General features: G+C 41.7%; 2 protein-coding genes across 4 annotated transcripts in view; one reads left to right on the top strand and one right to left on the bottom strand.

Moving 5' to 3' along the window:
- snx30 (sorting nexin family member 30) overlaps window positions 1-11,962 on the top strand; it is a 360,763-nt gene that overhangs the window by 765 nt on the left and 348,036 nt on the right. Inside the window, exons 1-9 of one of the 3 annotated variants that reach the window (XR_011909040.1) lie at window positions 12-395; window positions 1,224-1,439; window positions 3,994-4,104; window positions 4,213-4,371; window positions 4,843-5,032; window positions 5,995-6,194; window positions 6,582-6,671; window positions 7,065-7,217; window positions 8,308-10,727. Coding sequence is in view for 1 of the 3 variants with exons in the window: in XM_072371297.1 (XP_072227398.1) it covers window positions 1,224-1,439; window positions 3,994-4,104; window positions 4,213-4,371; window positions 4,843-5,032; window positions 5,995-6,194; window positions 6,582-6,671; window positions 7,065-7,217; window positions 8,308-8,385 (1,197 nt within the window). In the remaining 2 variants the exon portion in view is untranslated. Of the gene's footprint in view, window positions 1-11; window positions 396-1,223; window positions 1,440-3,993; window positions 4,105-4,212; window positions 4,372-4,842; window positions 5,033-5,994; window positions 6,195-6,581; window positions 6,672-7,064; window positions 7,218-8,307; window positions 10,734-11,962 lie in introns of those variants that run through there. The other 2 variants (XR_011909039.1, XM_072371297.1) reach the window with 2 other exon arrangements.
- The window catches only part of LOC140276561 (solute carrier family 46 member 2), an 83,294-nt gene that overhangs the window by 63,251 nt on the left and 8,081 nt on the right, over window positions 1-11,962 (bottom strand). The window lies entirely within an intron of this gene.

Genomic DNA, 11,962 nt, shown 5'->3' with positions numbered 1-11,962 from the left:
AAGTGTATATGGATTCGCCCCATTAAAGTTGAATTGTTCATGTTCGTTGCATTAAACAGACTCCAGTTTATTAACGTTTTCTTTAGAAAACAGAAAAAAACCCAAACATCTTCATCAGCCTCTGTGTGCTGTTTAAACTAAGATGGACCATGCAGGTTTGATCACGTAGCCTTCATTCCCTCAGATGTAACAGTTGTAGCAACCATTTTGGTCTGGCAAGGTGGTTATTGCCAGTCAGAGATGCTGCGAAGCATCCATCAAGGCAAAGTTTCTTGGTGTGGGATTGTTTTCCTTATCCTTTTCTCCCTATACATCATCGTGGAGGGCCTGAGTTCACTCCGTCAAACAAGATGTCAGCACAATCTGCGGGAAAACCCATCTGTTGGAGAGAACAGGTGATTTATTTTTCCAGCCTCTCCGCCGTTTTCCTAATGACCCGCTGATAGACCAAATGAATTGAGGAAGAAAAAAACCCCAACCATCTGGAAAAACTGAGTGAAGCTGATTGGATTAAACAGGATAAGAATTGAGCTAAAACCACATAAACAAATAATCCGTTAAGGCTGCCCAGTAAAGACAGCTCTGGCATTCTACAGAACACAACATGGTGTCGTTTATGAGATCGTACAGTGTACGTTTCAAGATTTTTGGCATGTCACAACTGGAAAAGCACAGAGAACAGAGACAATAAAAAATATTTTAAAAATCCCAAAACAGATTAGTACGATGTTTTCCTCATTCTCTGTGCGACACATGGCTGCGTTTGCAGGCCTGGTTGTTCATTCACAGTGAAATTAAATCATCCGATTCGCGATCACCAGAGCAGGGTTAGTGGCGCCGTGTAAAACGGAGCACCTGTGTCAGCAGCAGCATGTGGGTTTTTCTGTGTGCACAGCAGAGGCCGAGTGGTGCGAGGAGGAAGTCTGTGTGTGCGTCTGTGATGGCCTGAGACAGCAGAGACGGAGGGATGGCATTTCTCTTCTCAAATAAGAAGGGGGGGGTAAAGGTTGAACTAAGGTTGCGCTCAATTTGTTGCTTCAGAAAACCCTGATAAGTTGAAAGTCCTCCGTTTCGTCCTGCTCACTCGTGGTTCGATTCGACACACGGCCTTAACAAGAGCCCCATTGACAGGGAAAAACAGCCTCATCGGCACCACGATCAATCGGTCTGCCTAGCTCTTTGTTGAATGCGATGTCACCATGGTGTCTCACATGTTCTTGCAGGAAGTGGGGCTGACGAACGGCACGCCGGTGGAGTCGTCGAGTCCCGCCTCTGCCTCGCTGCTGCTCAACAGGCTGCAGCTGGACGACGACCTGGAAGCTGACACCATGGACCCCTACACCTCCACAGAAACCCGCGACCTTTTCGTCATCGTCGACGACCCGAAGAAGCACGTCTCCACCATGGAGACCTACATCACCTACAGAGTCTCCACCAAGGTCTGCTATTGGCTGATTTTCTGCTCACACTGTTTTCAGTAGACAAAAGAGGCTTAATTCAGGTTCTGTCTCGTAGAATTATTGTGTTTCTTCTGCATGTTTCATTTCAACCGCCTGTTTTATATTACTGCAAGCCATTTTCCTTTGAGTAGTTCTTGTTTTGGAGAATTCGCCTTCATGCTGAAACTGTTTTCAGCTCAAGAATTAAGAACTGGTTAAAGAACCTTAGTTTTTGAAAGAAACACACTTTTATAGCATAGTTCCTTCCCTGGACATGATCAAACTGCCTTCATCTGAATGTTTTTTTCTTTCTCCTTTAATAACAAATCCTTCATGATTTAAAATGGCTTGCATGTAACTCTACAGCTAGTCCTCTGCCACTTTTCGCTGGCTGATAGTGTATAGTCCCAGCTTCATAGTGAATAACAACATGGCAGACCCTTGGTCTGTGTAATGGTGTGTCTAAACAAAATGAGTCTCCTGTGTTCCTGTGTCTAGACACTGAAGATATTATCTTAGCTGCTTCTGAAATGGCTCGTTCAGGCAAACCTATGCTATCATATTCCTATGTGATAAAGCCACTCTGACAGTACATATACGACCAGTTAGCACAACCGTTAAAAAAAGCAGCAATCGGTTGATTCCAGCAATAAATGGAGGCTGATGTTTGTCACACTGCTTTAGAATGTTTCCTTATGCCAGTCTTTCACACTCTACATTGTAAAAGCGGTCAGATATCTGCCAGAACGCTGGTGTTCATTAATGAAAAACAGCAGACACCAACTATGATGCGAGGCAAACCTGCTTTTAGTGAATACAGTAGGGAGAAAGGCGTAGGCGACACCTTTAGATCAGAAGCACAAGGTCAAACCACAACAGCAGCGGTATTTCTGAAGTGCAGGCCAATCGTTGTTGTTTCCTTTAAGGAAAGGTTTTCAGCCATCTCTTTGAACAGTTCTTTATTGGGGGGCAGAATGATCATACAGCATGCTTGCTTAATAGACATGAATACCAAGCTGTAATTTCTTAGTGCCACACATACAGGTGCAAATATATCAGTACACCCTCTTAAATGATTAAATTATTGGTGCTTGAAGCTCCACTTGCTGAGGCCTCCCAAATTGTTTTAGTGATCAAGATTGTTTTCAGACGGGAACTTTGAAATACAAAATGTTTGTTTGACATCCCTCATTTGACTAACAAGTACACAGTATGGTGGAAAAGTCCAAAAGCTCAGTGCAGAGAGAGGGTCGTAGTTTTGCTTAAATCATGGTTGTCTCTTTGGGCAGTTTCGAAGCAACTGCAGATTCCAAGATGATCAGCTCAAAAAACTACATTGTAGATTATAAGGAGGTGTAACCATCTTGCCAAGGTCTAGAGGTAGGTCCATACTTTCACCCTCAGCTAAGAGGAACTTGGTCTGAATGGTCAGGAGCAATCCAGGACCACTGAGGCACAGGTCTGTCATGAACTGGAAACTGCTGGAAAACAGATCTTGCATCGCCGTGGACTGGGAGACTGTTAGCTTGACACTCCACCTGCATACCATATCAACTTGTAGGTCAGGGCTAACAGAGAAAAAAGCAAAACACTTTCCATTTAAAGGGGGAAAAAAAAGAAAAGATACCTCAGAGATGAGAATCTGTAGCTCATGTTCACCAGGCGAATCCTCCCTTCCACCCTTCATATGTGACTGCTGATTAACAAAGTGTGAGGGCCACAGAGTCACCACTCTGCCTCAAAGAACTCAACTTGTTCTGACAGCAGAGAATCAGAGCTTTGAAAGTCTTTCTGTTGCTTCACGAAAGGCGCAGATTCAGAGAAAGACTCTGCCTGTAGCCATTCAGTGGCGTCATGACGACAGTCGCCACGTGCATCGTGTTGCTTTGGATCAGAGGCCGCAGACAAATGTGAGAGTGTGTGTGGAGGAGGGGGCTGTCTTTTAACATATTAACAACAGTTCTTAGACGCAGCTGAAAGCTGTTCCTCAGCCCATGCAATGAATTCTATTAGAGAATCGGACCTGGTTTTAATGCAGTCTGTGACCATTGATGATGTTGGGCAGTGTTCCTCACAGTCATGTTAGATGCCTCCAGATTAGCTGAATGTTTTGATGATTTGTCAGACACAATTTTACTCTGGGGAACATTATTCTGAAATTTCCATTTAGATTGTTTATTTTAGTTTTTTGTTGTTTTGTTTTTTTGCAGTTTGCTGAATTTTTTTCCTACCCAACTGTGTCACTGACCTGTTGCAAATAAAGTTAATTTGTTGCAGCGTGTCTTTTTCTTACCACTTACTTTCCCGGTCTTTTGTCCTGACTTTTTTTGAAAAGTGTTACTGTCATCGAACCAAAACGAGAAAAAAAAAACCCACGTTTTCCGTGAAACTGTTAAAAATCCCGCCATGTTCTGTTGTAGGAAAAAACATTGGCTCAGGAGATTGCCTTGCATTCGCTATCTTTTTTTGAACTGGGCCTATATTAAGAAGAACATGTTTGATAAGCCTAGATGTTCGTGTGCAATGCAGAAACGGCTTGTCTTATCTTTTTCAGACGACACGGATAGAGTTTGACCTGCCAGAGTACAGCGTGAGACGGCGCTACCAGGACTTTGACTGGCTGAGGATAAAGTTGGAGGACAGCCAGCCGACCCACCTCATCCCTGTATGTCACGTACTGTTTGTGGCAGTCCACTGTCTTGCTTTGCATTTGGAAAAAAACAAACAAAAAAAACCGCTCTCTTACATTCTCCCCTCCTATCCTCCCCTACAGCCGTTGCCTGAGAAGTTTGTGATGAAGGGCGTGGTCGATCGTTTCTCAGAGGAGTTCGTAGAGACGAGGATGAAAGCTCTGGACAAGTTCCTGAAGCGAGTTGCAGACCACCCCGTCCTATCCTTTAACCCGTATCTTAATGCTTTTCTGACTGCCAAGGTAGGACCACAGTTAACTAAGAGTCCAGTAAATCAGCCACAGTACGCCATGAGAGAGAGTAATCTAACTGATGCTTGGATAAGGGGCAAGAAAAAAATAAAAAAGGCGAAACTATACATTTTTATGCATGCCCAAAGTAAATCAACCAGAGCCTACCTACCCCTCAGTTGGCGTGTTTTGGCTGAGAGGAGCTGAGACAAAAAGCTCTATTGATTCTTTCGGTGGGAATGAATTTGTTACAGCAGTGAAATATTTGGACTCGGATTAAAGAAGTGGGATGTAAGTTTACAAAATCAATAAACCAGTAAATAACTTATGAAAATGGCCAGCTGTAGGGTGTAGACGCAGTTTGACAAGCAGAGAGAAAATCAGTTACATCTCATGTGTTTCCTTGTGATATATTTTTAAACGTGTGACTTTGAATTGACGCCTTTGATCGTGACATCCCGTGTTGTCGCTGTGCAACTGCAGGACCTGAACAAGCGCCAGGGTCTGGCCCTGCTGACCAAAGTGGGCGAGTCGGTGAAGAACGTGGCCGGAGGCTACAAGCTGCGGGCACGGCCGCCTGAGTTCTGCGCCATGGGAGAATACCTGGACACTTTCAGTCAGAAACTGGGAACCATTGATCGTATCGCTCAGAGGATCCTCAGAGAGCAGTCAGGTATCCAAAAGATGAATCTATATAGCTTTTTCTGGACACTGACAATAAATGCAGAGAGTGAGAGACATTTGTAATTGTTGGACTGCAGTTAACTGTAGTGTCATTAGGAAATGAAGCAACATTAAGACAGACTTCCTGTAAAATAGTACAGCTTAAAAACGGACAGCGTCGTTGACTTTCAACCTGGGAATGAATCAGCTTACGATGGAATTCCGAGAGTTAATTCGTTATTTATCATTGTTTAGCCGTGACTTATTAACAACATGGCCTCACAAAGTAATTGAACTAACCTTGTAACCGGATCCCTCCACAGAAGATCTGGTTTTGATGCTTTGAGGGTCACAGTCTTCTGTCTGGGCTCGCAGTGCCAACTAAGAACCAAAAGGAATTTCAACAGAGAAAATGCTTAAGACTGGACTTAAGACTATTTGTGTGTGCACTGTTATGCTTGTGTTTAGCTCATACCATGTGTTACAGTTGAGTCGTTTGCCTGATCTGTATCGCTACTCTAGCTTCTATGAGTTTAATCTGCAGTATTGACTGTAGAGCCTCTTTGTTTGGAGAACGAGTCAACAGACCTCTGGGCTTTTAAGCCGCATGGTTAAATGCAGGCCCAACTCATGCGTGTCAAATGATTCTGCAAATATCTGTCATGTGAAATGCTCCTTGTCGCCATCTGTTCAGGTGTTTGACGTGCTAAGTCAGAGGCAGCCTCTTTTCCATGTTGGAGGAGATAAGATGGGAACTCTCGTGGCTGTTGACAATGAGTGGACTGACACAGAGTGCCTGTTGCTTAACCATCACCCCCCCTCGATTCCAAATAAAGATTTTGTAACCGGACACGCTGATCCCTGTGTATCACCTTTGACGAAAAAAAGAAAGCTTTGCTGTGAATGGTTTTCCAGCCCATCAGTTTCTTTCTTGCTCTTCAGCGGTTTCTTTTTTCCTGTCACTCTCACCAGAGTACCTGACAGAGTTTCGAGAGTATGGTGCGGTCTACTCCAGCTGGGCGGCGTCAGAGGAGGAGCTGCAGCGCCCTCTGGAGGGCGTGGCTGGCTGCGTGACAGCGTGTTGTGGAGCGCTGGAGGACCAGAATGAGAGCATGAGCCAGGACTTCCTGCCTGTGCTGAGAGAGTACGTTCTCTACATAGAGTCCATGAAGGTAAGAAGGCAGTCAAATTAGAAGAGGCTAATTGGCTGCTAATTTTTTCATGTCCATCAAAACATTTTTAGTATCTCCAAACACATAGATTTTGAATAGACACAAGAAAATAGCAGTGGTTTATCAGCTAGATATGCAGGTGTTTTTTTTCCTTTGTGGCAAGGCTAACAAGGATTTTATATATGCCTTCTCCTGTGCTAGTACATGGAAACATTCATACTTTGGTGCTGCATCAACTTTAATCCTGACTAGAGGAAGTGCCATCTGAAATTCTGCGTTTGTCATGTCCTGTCCTCATCAAGCTCTTGATTCAGCATGTTTCTGCCAGTCCAGTCGTTTTAACACAGTCATTCTCTGAAAACAGTGGTGTTTTCTGTCTGATTTCAGAATGTTTTGAGGAAGCGAGATCAGAGTCAAGCCGAGTATGAGGGCCGCCTAGAAGCAGCCATATTACGCAAACAAGAGGACAAAATGCCTGTAAGCCTCCACACTCCCCTAAACCAAGTCTGCGATTGCATGTTTTAAAATATTGATTGTTGTCATTTCCTGGTCTATCTGTAATTTTTGAAGGTTTGTGTTGTTATTTCTGTCTCTTTATTATTAGAGCTCAAAACTTGAGAAGTCAAACATTTAATCTGATCAGATTACCAGATAAATATTAAACTGAGAATCTTTGCTGTGGATATTTTTCTGCTAATTGTCTGTACTCCACACCTGGATGGAGTGAAAGTATGTCACTTCCAGTGATCTCATACAATCCTTTCCTCCAAAACTCCTGCTCTACCCAGACCCATATAATTCAGGTCCTGCAAAATTTAGTCTTGCACCTAGTTCCCTGTAGCTATAGTTTCCCTCTTTTATTTGCTTTAGATGCCAGTGGAGGTCGAGAAATGCCAGGACAAAGTAGAGTGTTTCAATGCCGACCTGAAAGCTGACTGGGAGCGCTGGCAAAGGAACAAGAGACAAGATTTCAAACAGCTTCTCATTGGAATGGCTGACAAAAATATCAACTGTTACGAAAAGGTATGCAGACTTCTGTTAAGACCTGTAAGACAACTTTCTGATCACTGCACGGCTTTATATGTTTCTCTTAGATGCAAGCAGAAACCGTAGAAAGGAACATTTTGACTGTTTGCAACTATCCTTGCTGGAAGAACATTGTTTAAGAGAGACAAAATACAAATATGTGAACAAGTGCAGAAAATTCTCAAGGTTCATAAACTTTCATCCACTACTGTGAAATAGTTGTCCTTGTCCTTCCGCCATGTATAGCTCTCAAAAAGCACAAACAGTTGAAAGGAAACATGCTAGCAGATTAGCTTAGCTTTAATACCATGATTACAAGGTGACGTTAGCACTAGCAGAAATATCTATCATTTTCAGAGTTTGGCCACCAGCATCTTAGCTGCTTTTAGCCTGAAGTTCTATTTTTAGGGGAATGCTAAGTTACCAGCAAACTGTACTCTTATCTAGCTAGTTTGGTTGAGAACGTTAATACATTTTCTAATGATGTACTATTAACTATGATGATATTTATCTTCAAAACATTTTTTCATGGAAATTAAAGGTTTAACAGTTTCTATAACTTGAAAAACCCCCCATCAACATTTTCTTGTTCAAATCAAATGCACAGCACTGGATTATATTTAGATTTTTTCTTAGCATTGTTTTTATTCTAAGCAAAGATACGAGCACTAGCTTCAGACAAGACATTCTACACACAGCCTCTGTTAATGTTGACATTTGTCAGCATATAGTTTTAGACTACAGAGCTCCACTATAAATATATCAGTATCATACTAATTTAGTATGTGTGGCAAGCTCTTTTAGCATTAACTGAGATCAAACATGCTGTATTTTGTTGACATTTATTTATCTGGAATACATTCAACGGGACTGCTTTTAGCAGAATGACTCACGATTAGGAACTGCTCCTACCTGATCTTTTAATGCTTTTGTCAGGGGCTCCCAAGGGGTGGCTGTTCCACAGAAGTTTGAAACACCAAAATAAGTTATCACAGATAAAGAAAAAAAAAAAGGAAGACAATCGTAAATTGCTAAGTCTTTCCATTTCTGTACGTCAGCTGACTCTTAATCTGTCTCCTCTCTCCAGTGCCAGGCAGCATGGGAATCACTCATAACTGTTCTCCAGGACAAACAGACTGAGGACAAAACAAGTGACACGAACTGAAACATGTCCTTGTGTCTCAGCCCTCATCGCTCTGTGTCTGTACAACACACTCTCTCATGCCAAGGAAAAAGACCAACGGGGCAACGGATTTTAACTGCTGAACTCTGCCCCCGTTCTCCCACAAGATGATTGTATGAAGAGGAGTCGTCTCTTACACAGATGATCCAGCGCAGGAGGTAATGCAGGGTGCAAATCGGAGGACAGCTGGGAGAGAGGATTAACTTATGTTTTTTTCTTTTTTTGCTGCCGTTCCTATGAACATTTTCTACTTTATATTTCCAATTAACAGTTGGTTACTAATGCTTTTTATCCATCCGCAATCCTGGAAATATGTATTTTCAATGCGCCCTCTCCATTTTCACATTGAGATAAACATGAAGGATGAGCTGACTCGCCTGAGTATGAAGTATCTTGAGTGCAAGAATTCAGAGCATTTCTTTTCTCCTGCCGATTGCAAAAGCCTCTGAAGGTGCAATACCAAAACTGTCCATTCCATCTCTCCATCTCTTAAAAAGCATCTTTTTTTTTTATTTCTGATAAAAGCTGAACCCGAAGAATATTCATACTTATTATTTTTGCATGAATCACCCCATAGTTTCCATATATTCTCTTACTTTTGCTTTTCAACAGCTCATAAACTATACCTTTTTTTTTTTCTCTTCCAACCGTTGTGATTAAAAACAAAAGACAAAAAAGACAGCTTGAAACATGCTGTGGTATGCATGTATGCGTTTGACCATGGAGGGCAGAGGTGTATTCACGTTGTCAAGGCTGAAAAATGGCGGCTTTTTCAGAGAAACTTTTAAGAATTGTCAGCTAGTGTTGCCCTTCACATCCTTATAGAGACGTTGAAAGGAGGCCAAGCTGCATTTAAGCTTGACGACACAAGCGTTTGTTTCTGAACTGAATGTCCAGGTTGATGAGGGAGGCGAGTTTGTGGATGGTCCAAAAAAGATGAGCACAAATACAGAGAATAGATTAAGTTAGATGTCTTAAAAGAATACAGAGCAGCAGCTCCACCATGTGGCGAAGCTCTGAACGGTTTTCATATTCTTTTGATACAGTTAGTCTTTGTTGGTTTCTCTTCATATCGTATTTGCCATGGCCATTTACACCTTCTGCAGCCAGGAAGTACCACAGCTAAAAATATTAAACAGCACTTTGGGTGGATGATGAAAAACGCCGGTGAAACGAAAGAAGACATTGGTACTTTTTTTTTTCTTTTTTTTTTATGCTCTTTAATCACATGAAAACGTTTTAGCTTTCTGAAGAGACATCTACCAATGTGTCTCATTCACAAAATATCTTCTTGTAAGACAAGTAAGTCCTGAATTGAGGATTTGACCTGTCAAAAAAACGGTTGAGAGCTGTCAGCTGAACATCCGTCGGGGCTGGAATTGGTAAATATCTTAAACATGTTCTTAAGACTGACTTACAGTGCAACAAACATTGAGGACGTGGATAAAAGGGAATTTTGGGAAAAAAAAGACAACTGTAACGCTCACTGAACTTGAAAGACTAAAGTTATCCATTTAAAGTAAAGGGTTAATCGTGAGACTGAGAGAGTCTGTAACGAGTTCAATCCTGTGACAGAGCAGTTTGACACCGTGTCCTTGTTTGCACAGCTAGCTAAGGGAAAACCTTTGAACAGGGAAGAGTTGTGCCACAGCACTGTAGCAGTAGCGTTTTTGGATCACACCTTTCTTGTCTCCTGGCTTTTTGGTCTCGCTTTAACAGAAAACTAACCTCACAATTAGCTTTCAGCCACGGGAAGATGAAGCTCATCGTTTTCAGGATGAAGGTCATTCTTTTTCATAAATTCCTTCATTTTTCAATTGATTCTTATCAGTTTTAGATTTTTTGTTTTAAATTGATGCCACACTTTGAGAACTGCCTTCCATACAACCAAACGTAAAGGAGATTTAGTGTCTGTAGCAGCTTGTAATCTCTAAATATATTGTTAGCTTTTTTTTTTTTTTAAATGTTCTCATCTTTTTCCCCTCATGGGCTTTAAAAAGCCTGAAGTGGCTACTGTTTCCTCTTACTACCAGAAGTTAACAAGAGGACACATGTAAAAAATAAAAAAATATATATTTATATTTGTATTTTAGCCATTTTGAAACCAGATGAAGAAAAGCTGCCCTTGTAGCGCTTACTAAGCTTTAAGGTGGCTACAATGAAGGTTCTGCTCTGCAGATGCGGTGATGCTAAATAACTGTACTTCACTGAGGGAATAAAAGAAATAGTAAAGCACACTTCAAGGAAGAGACATCAAAACACATTGACTGTATCGCCTGTTATTCCGCATATCCTTTACCCCACACTACCGTCTTTAAAGGACAGTTTGTGTATGTTCGAAGTTTTTGATGACAGATTTTACGTGTATACCTGCAAACCAAGTATTTTTCACTCTCGCTTACTTCGGAAGAGCTTTGAAATTTACTGGAAAACCAGACTTCAGGAACGTTAAAGCACCTCTTGTAGGTAAAGCTTAAGGTACCCCTAGGAGTCGCCGCTCACCGGTAGTGGAGTAAAAGTTTTTTTGTTATAGTTCTCGCTCTTTTTGTTTGTTTTCGAGGAAACACCGAACCAAATAAGACAACAAACGTGAACAGAAACGTGTTCGCTCACGAGAAAATGCCTCACTAGTTTTCATCATCTTTAAGCTTTGGTTTGGCAACATTGGTTCATCTGTGGTTTGCATTTTTGAGACAAGTTTTGGTACTATTCAAACACTGCTCCGAGCCAAGTTTAGTTGGATATCAAACAAACAGGGGGCTTTGTTGGGATTGTTGTGTGAAGATGACAATTCCACATGTCAAAGGGAGCTGGAACGTGCACAAACAATGCAAATCAGGCATAAGAAAAACATGTCTGTTAAAATAAACTCATTGTAAAGTCACATGGGTACCGAAACGATCCTTGTGTTTAATGTGCATACCGTACTCCAGCCATAGCCATTTGTAAAAGGCCCGTCCTGTGTGCCTGGAGATTTATTTTTGCACTAAACAATGTAGCTCCAGCACCCGAAAAACGTGAAACAAAATTCTTTCTCAGTTGCCAAAAAAAAAAAAGACAAAACTATCTGATTGAGGCTTGTTTTGTGTTTTGTTCCAAACGTTCAGAAATGTCAGGAAAGTTGTCGACAAGCAGAACTGATTCAGGTTAAACCCCTCAAAAAGGGGCGATCCAGGGAGAGATTTCTTTTACACGCAAAAGAAAATGTTTTTAAGTCGGACGTCGTCGTGGTCTTTCCCCTCCTCCTTGTGAGGGTTTACATGCGAAGGTCTGATTTTCAGCACAGGATGAACCCGTCGAACCTGTAGTAAAAGCAGACGAGTTATTGAATGTGTGAGTCTGGCCTCAGTCTTCTCCTCTGTTCCTCCCCTCTGTGTACTGTTTACGTTCCTTCTTGTACATTTGAATGTTAATAACACTTTGTTGTAATTATTAAATAAGCTTGTATACTGATGTTTTGAAGCAATTTATCTTTATCACAATGGGGTTTTTTTTGGGGGGGGGGGGGGGGGTTGGGATATATTGGGCCAATAATAAAAAGAATGAACGAGTTTGATAA

The sequence above is a fragment of the Leuresthes tenuis genome, unplaced genomic scaffold (assembly GCF_036924035.1).
Source record: "Leuresthes tenuis unplaced genomic scaffold, fLeuTen1.0.hap1 SCAF_19, whole genome shotgun sequence".
Lineage (NCBI taxonomy): Eukaryota > Metazoa > Chordata > Actinopteri > Atheriniformes > Atherinopsidae > Leuresthes > Leuresthes tenuis.
Note: the sequence above shows the minus strand (reverse complement) of the source record. Positions and strands in the feature narration are given on the sequence as shown.